Raw genomic sequence first — 7,674 nt, 5'->3', positions numbered from 1 at the left:
AATTAAAAAAAAAAAAAAAAAACTGTCCTACAAATATGCCATCATTTTGTACTTTCCCAGACCTATGATTTTCATTAATAACACATTTCCTAAGTCCCTTAAAATGAATAGGGAGCTCTGGTGGCGCAGTGCCTAAGGCATCTGACTGCTAACCAGAAGGCTGGCGGTTCAAACCCACCAGCCACTCTTCTGAAGGAAGGTTGGGCAATCTACTTCCACAGAGATACTGCCTGCCTTTGGAAACCCAAGGAGAGGTCGCTATGAGTGGGATCAAACTTGACAGCAGTGGGTTAAAATGAAATAAAATTAACCATTTATAACTCAGGCACATCATTTACAGCAGTAATAGTAACCATTTGCGAATAAATTGGAAATGACTTGGTAGCTTATGAGTTTAAAGGATAAACACAAATTACCAAGAAACTTATTAAAACTAAATCCACTTAGTTTTCCACATAAAGCATGTGAGAAAGCAGCATTTCTGCCTATATAACCATTTTATAGCACATTAAGTTTAGGAACTGAGGGTTTAAATGGTTCCTAGGTAAACCTCCTAATCCCACTTAGGGTATTTTTCTTGGCTGCAAGAATAGTTTTTTTTTTTAAAGAAAAAAACAAACCTGCTTTAGTAGAGCTAATTCCAATTTGTGGCAACCCCATGGCTTATCAGAGTACAACTGTGCTCCACAGGGTTTCCAATGGCTGATTTTCGAGAGTCATTAATTACCAGGCTACTTCTTTCAAGGTATCTCTGGATGGACTCAAAACTCTCATCTTTCAGTTAGCAGCCAAACACTAACCAGCCAGATACTCTGAGAAGGAAATACTGATGCTGAAATTTTATCTGCCTTAACCAACATCTGATTTAAAATAGTTTCCTCATCCAAACCTTACATATAGCCCTCATCATATGTATTTTGAGAGTCATGAGATGTTTACTATGGAGCTCCAGAAAAGCAATGATCATGTATTTCTTTCCATCTTCTCCTAACCATTTACTTCAATTCCTAGCACACAGATGTTTGCTGTCAAATGAATCAAATTGAGACCTCTCATTCATAATATATATTTCAAATATTATTTCCTAGCATTACATTTAAAAGTTTAATTCAAATGTAAGTTTCATGACAGCCAGGACTACAGCTTGTATATACTATTGAATCCTAAGGATGGTGCCATACAGTCACGCAAATGGTCTTTTTTTCCACATATTTTAAAAACAAGTATTTGTTGAGTGTCTACTCTGAGCTAACTATCCAGTTTGGGGAAAAAAAAAAAAAAAGCCTTGATCTAAATAGTTTATTACTATTGAAGAGAAACAGGAGGAGCCTGGTGGCACAGTAGTTAAAGTGCCTGGCTGCTAACTGAAAGGTCAGTGGTTAGAACCCACCAACCACCCCACGGGAAAAAGATGTGGCAGTCTAACTTCCATAAAGATTATAGACTAGAAAACCCTATAAAGCAGTTCTACTCTGTCCTATAGAGTCAGAAGCAACTCATTGACAATGGGTTTGACTGGTTTGGAGATAAACAAATTCAAAGTAATTATGTAACTTTTAGAGTAGAAGAGACAACTGGCAATCATCTAGTTCAACTAAAATACAAATAGTTAAAATAAAATGTAAAGGAGATAGAAACTAGGTGTTAAAAAGATGAGTTATGAGTTCACACAGCTCCACAGAAGGTCAGAGTAGGGAAAGGTCAATGTAAGCTGAAACATAAGAAAAAAACCCTTCCTGAAAATGACATTTTGTAGACTTGATATACAAATCTAACTTTTAAAAAAAAATACCAAAGAATAATATTCTTAACATCTCTATTATTCAAGTTTTTATCTCTATCTTCATTTAGGAAATACTCAACTGATAGTTTATGTGCCAGGCATTGTTCTTATAATTTGTTGTTGTTGTTGTTATGTGCAGTCGGCCCAACTCATAGCGACCCCTCCTTGGGTTTCCAAGGCAGTATCACTACGGAAGTAGGATTGCCCAACCTTCCTTCCAAGGAGCGGCTGTTGGTTTTGAACCGCCAGCCGTCTGGTTAGCAGGCAAGTGTCTTAGCCACTATGCTACCAGAGCTCCCGTTCTTATAATAGTGACAAATTTAATTTAAGGTAATGCTACCCTACCAGTGATTTCAGTGTCTAAAGAGTATGTATGTTTGAACATTATCCATTAGTGTTGATCAGTTTCTACTGAGATGTACAACTATGAAGCTAGGATACTGAAGTAGGAAACAAACTGTATGGCACCTTGAATTTCTGTTTTATCAACTGGCACACATGTGAGAATTCAAATAATCTGGAGAGGACTTAATAGATGCTAAACCATTGTTAAACTTTTTACATACATCATCTCAAACCACATGACAAACCAATGGCACAGATACTATTTTCCTTATATACATAAGGAAACAGGAGCTCAGAGGTTAAATAACTTTACCAAGAGTCCCCCATAGTTCATATAAAAACTATTTACTGTTGTTGCTGTTGTATGCCGTCAGTCATCTCTGACTCACAGCAACCCCTCCTTGGGTTTCTGAGATGGTATCACTACGAAAGTAGATTGCCCAACCTTCCTTCTGAGGAATGGATAGTGCATTTGAACCGCCAAATTTCTGGTTAGCAGTCAAGTGTCTTAAGTACTATGCCACCAGAGCTCTCAACTATTTACTGGGGGGAGGGGAGGTTCCATTGCCTTAGGGGAATTTCAATTGTATTTTTAAAAATACTTGGACTTTTCCAATTTTTTCTCTAATCCAGGCAAAGCTTGCTACTTGAAGATATTTAGAATTGGGAACATGACGTTGAGTTCTAAAAGTACAAAGGAATTCAAAAAACAACAAACAAATCACAGATATCAAATACATAACAACTACAATTATAACACAATCAGTCTTAGGTTGCTATCACTGGGTAAACTTCAAGTTGGTTCTAACTCATCGCAACCCCATGTGACAGAGTAGAACTGCCTAACAGGGTTTACTTGGCTATAATCTTTAGGGGCGCAGATCATCCAAGGAGCTGCTCAATGGCTAGGTTACAATCACCAACCTTTGAGCAGCAGAGCTCTATGCTAGCCAGTATCAGATACATCTTGAAAACATCTGCCAAAAATACAGAGCCAACCACCCTGAGGGAGTGAGTAGCTGGACCTGTGGGTTCAGGACCATGGTCACAGAGGACATCAAGCTCAACTGGCATAACATACTACACAAAAAGACTGTTTTACATCCTACTTTGGTGAATAGTGACTAGGGGTCATAAAAGCTTGCAAGCAGCCAACTAAGATGCGACAATGGGTCTCTCCTCATCAAGAGCAAAGAAGAATGAAGAAAACCAAGGAACTAGTAGACCATGCAATACTCGGCCTACATGACTATGAAACCAAAAGAACCAGACTAGTACCCTGCTATCATTGTCAACCATTCAGAAGGGGATCAGGGCAGGAGATCCTGGATAGAGTGGGAAAACAATGTAGAACAAAACTCAAATTCATTTAAAAAAACAAACAAACAAAGATAGGTTTACTGGTCTGATAGAATCTGGTGAGACCCCCGAGACTATGGCCCCCTAGCTACCCTTCAGGTCTGGAACTGAACTCACTTCTATGGCTTCCAACTAAACAACAGACAAGCATATAGAGTGAACATCATGTAGATACACTCCTTGGAGTGATCAATTGTGGGAGAACAGAAGGGCAGTGTTTGCACAGGGAGATAGCGTGTGTGTGGGGGGACCACACCGAATGATAATGACGATGACAGCAATGTACAGCAAGGAAGGACACAGAAGAGGTAACTACAGAGAGGAAGTGGGAAGAGAGCTGTTACATTGTGGGGAACTGCAGTCAATGTCATGAAACAGAATGTGTATGAAAAATAAATTTGCTCTGTAAACTTTCACCCAAATCACCATAAAATTTAAAAAAAAAAAGAACCTCCCAAAAATAGAATCCTTATTGTGGTCGCTAATGGAATTTTGTTAATTTTATCTATATATATGACAAAAAACCATAAATGCCAAAACATTTACGTAAAGGTGGTAAAAGAGAACTAAAAAGCCTGTAATGTTATCTATTATAACAGGAAGTCAGTAGATAAAGTATAACATCAACAAATCAAAAGAGAGCAGTAACAAAAGACAAAAATTCAAGACCTTATGAAATTGTGAATATCATAGTGGGGAAAACACAGTAAGTAAAATATGTATAAATAAGTCGATGTTATAGACAAAAACAAATTGGGGAAGACAGAAAGTATAGTAGCCAGGGAACTTCTCAGTGATACTGTGACATCTGAAAAGGAATCTGAAGCAAGTAAGAGAACAAATCAAGGAGATATCTGAATAAGAAGGATTCCAAACAGATGTACTATTAGTTAGATGCTCTGAAGCAGGAGCACTATTTTCTTTTTGTTTTTAACTATGTGGATTATAATTTTAAATAAAATTTATAATTTTTATAGAGTGATTATTTCACTGAGCTAGAGAGATTCATTCAAAATGTCAATGATCTTACTATTTTAACGAAATGAACCAAAAATTTGCTTCAGTAGAATGAGACATTATGGAATGATCTGTTCATCCCATTTTCTTCCCCAAAACAAGAGCCTGCCAGAAATAAAATGTTACTACTTCCCCTTCCTTATTATACTCAAGCTTCTTTGAAACTGATCTGAGATCTGTTTCCTAAATCAAGGTTCTGCCACAGTACAAGAAAGTCAAAACAAAAGTACTCAAATGGAAGAAAGGAGAAGGGGAATCAGTGCATGAAAATGAAAGAGAGATTACAGTAAATATTCTAAATAATAGAAAAGTTACCATAGGAAAATTACTTAAAAAAAAAAAAGTAAAAAATACTTCAGATACTATTTTCATTATCAGTTTATTTTCCAAAAACTAGCTTATGAAACATTTAATCCAGATCTCTACTACAAGATGTTAATACATGTAACTAGACACTCAATACATGCTTAAGAATGAATGAATTTTAGGTAAGCAGGAAGGAAACCAACTTTTTCTTTCAAATTCTCATTTTTTAAAATTACTAATTATACACAATTATATTTAATCATAACAATGGGCTGTCAGAGAAGTCTTGGTAGAAGTCACTATGAATAAACGTTTAGGCTCTCTTAAATTTTATCTGCATTCATACTTCATATGCAAAATAATGTTCATCTTAACCTGTGTCAACCACAAAATGAATCAAAACATAAAGTGTTCCATAATTCCCTGGATAGTTTAAAAAATGGTTCAAAGTAGGAATGCATTTCAACTCACTATTTTATATCCCAAAGAAATCTAAGCCCCTAATGGCTTAGACTATAGGGTATGATGATAATCTCATTTGCATGTTAAACAGATTTTAACTTATTCTGAAATAATTTTACATTTAATTTATGTTCTGTGAGTGGTCTTAATATATAAGCTCTTTGCAGACAAGAATATCCAGTAAATCACTACACATTGAAGATGTTCAAATAGGAATATTCCTGCCGTTTCTAGCGAGTCGATTAAAAAAAAAAAAAAAAAAAAGTCGTCTCACAATGATTTCTGTACCAGCCAAGAATTTCAACTTTAAAGTTAAACTTCTGTTTAAGCTTAAGAACAAAAAATGTACACACTACAGCTGGAAGATTCAACAGTATACTAAAAGACTTTAATTGGTGTATGAAGTTTCAGTCGCACTTTTGGAACCTTTAAAATACATTTTAAAAATAAAGTTGCATGAATTTAGAAACAAAAAATTAGACTGAAGATAGTTCAATAAAATATCCATGGAAGAAAGTTGTTTTCCAAGGGATACCCACTGTCATCGAGTTGATTCCGACTCATAACGACCATATAGGACAGAATAGAACAGTCCCATTGGGTTTCCAAGACTCTCAATTTTTACGGAAGCAGACTACCCCCTCTTTCTCCAGCAGAGTGGCTGGTGGGTTCGAATTGCTGACCATTTTGGTAAGAGTCAAATGCTTTCAGCACGGTGCCACCAGCTCTCCTGTTCCAAGGGGTAGTCCCCAAAAAATACAGGGATAAAAAAAATCAGTCCTCCTTGAATTTGACGCCTATCATGGCACTCACGTTAAATTATCTCACTTGACCATCACAGCAACCCCGTAGCCTAATTTTATGAATGGGAAAAACTCCAGATCAAAAGAGGTTAAACGACTTGCCCAAGGTCACTCAGCCAATCAGTGTTGCAGCTATACACTTCGTCTGATCCTTTCCACTCAATCACCCTGCTTCCCTAGTGAGACATTTACAGTGGAAGAACAGTGGATCAGACTCAAACGGGTGTCCCGCACTATCCCTGTCCTGCCAAAGAGGCGCAGGCTTGACTTTGAAACCTTTCGTTCGCATCTCAGCTGGAGAGGAAGTTGTGCCACAAAAGCAGGATACTGATTAGCACAGCTAAGTGACAAGGCTGACAAGTGCAGCCCCCAATGGACGAGCTCTGCATTCTCAAGAACCCCTCTAGACCAGACGACAACAAAACTACTCCCGGAAACATCTGAAAATCCTTCAGCGAGTTTCGACCCCTCCCGGGCGCGAGAAATCAGCTGAGAAGAAGCCAGAGGGCGCCGGCCACCCGAGCCGGCCATGTGTCCAGCCCGTCACGCCCGCCTCGCCTCAGCCGGCTCCTCATGCCGAGACCGCAGCCAAAGGCCCAAGTCAAGTCTCCAACGCAAAGGCTGCCTCAGCCGCAACCACAGCCGCAGCTTGAGGTGCCCCGGCGTGGCACTAACCGTCCGGTCCCTGCCCCACCCCTCCAGTTGGGCCCCTCAGCCACGCTGCCCGCCCCTCGGGCCAAGCCCCGAGGGTTTGGCCTGCCATAGTCTGTCCGCCGCCGCCGCCGCCAGGCGGGCGTCCTTACTTCATTGAGCTGGCGCTCCGCGGCCTCACGCAGGGCAGGGTCCATGGTGCCCCGCAGGGCCTCGATAATGGTGTTTGGGTCCATCGCTGCGCGGACTTGGGCAAACCGGAGGCTTGGGTGCTAGTGGACCAGGAATAGTGCCGCTCACTGCGCACATGGACCCGCCGCGCTCCGCAGCGGCAACCGGCGCGAAAGGAAAGAGGAGCGCCAAGGCCCCGGATAGAACCTCTTCTCCTCAGCGTGGAGGCGGGAGATGGTCCGACCACTTCCTGTCGGCGCGCCCGCAGAGCACCTTGGGAATTGTAGTCTACAAACGCAGTCCGAAGTTCACGTGGCCATCTGAACCGTCGCGCCAGCAGACGTCTTGCTATTCAAAAGGGAAAACGTTTACAAACTTCGCAGAAGGAAAATTTAAATAATTCATTTCAGAAGGTTCAATTATTACATACCTGCTCTGATGGGGATAAGATGAATGGGATGTAATTGGTTATGTGATTGTGATTGGTTGCTAGTGTTTGTGCAATTGAAGGAAACCTTTCTCAAAAGCAATTTGAGATGTGTTTATAAATGCTATAAAAATGTTTATAATCTTTGACCCAGTGATCCAATTTATTAGACTTTATCTTAAGGAAATAATTCAAGATATTAAATAAGTTTATGTGCAAAAGGTATTTATCACATTACATATTTATAATTATCAACTCTAGAATTAAGGCTTTTTATTAACCACCCAAATTATAATGGTCACTTTGTGTAAATTACCTCTTACTGCAGAGTAAAAGGATAATCCCTATTA

At 39.4% G+C, this 7,674-nt stretch overlaps 1 protein-coding gene across 1 annotated transcript in view; it reads right to left on the bottom strand.

Annotated features, from left to right (window-relative positions):
- The window catches only part of IPO7 (importin 7), a 71,818-nt gene extending 64,856 nt beyond the window's left edge, over positions 1–6,962 (bottom strand). The window contains exon 1 of the mRNA XM_007955017.2: positions 6,879–6,962. Coding sequence (XP_007953208.1) covers positions 6,879–6,962 — 84 coding nt within the window. The remainder of the gene's footprint in view (positions 1–6,878) is intronic.
- Positions 6,963–7,674: the final 712 nt, after the last annotated feature.

Source organism: Orycteropus afer, unplaced genomic scaffold (assembly GCF_000298275.1).
Source record: "Orycteropus afer afer isolate SDZICR_OR568_19922 unplaced genomic scaffold, OryAfe1.0 scaffold00014, whole genome shotgun sequence".
NCBI classification, from domain to species: domain Eukaryota; kingdom Metazoa; phylum Chordata; class Mammalia; order Tubulidentata; family Orycteropodidae; genus Orycteropus; species Orycteropus afer.
Note: the sequence above shows the minus strand (reverse complement) of the source record. Positions and strands in the feature narration are given on the sequence as shown.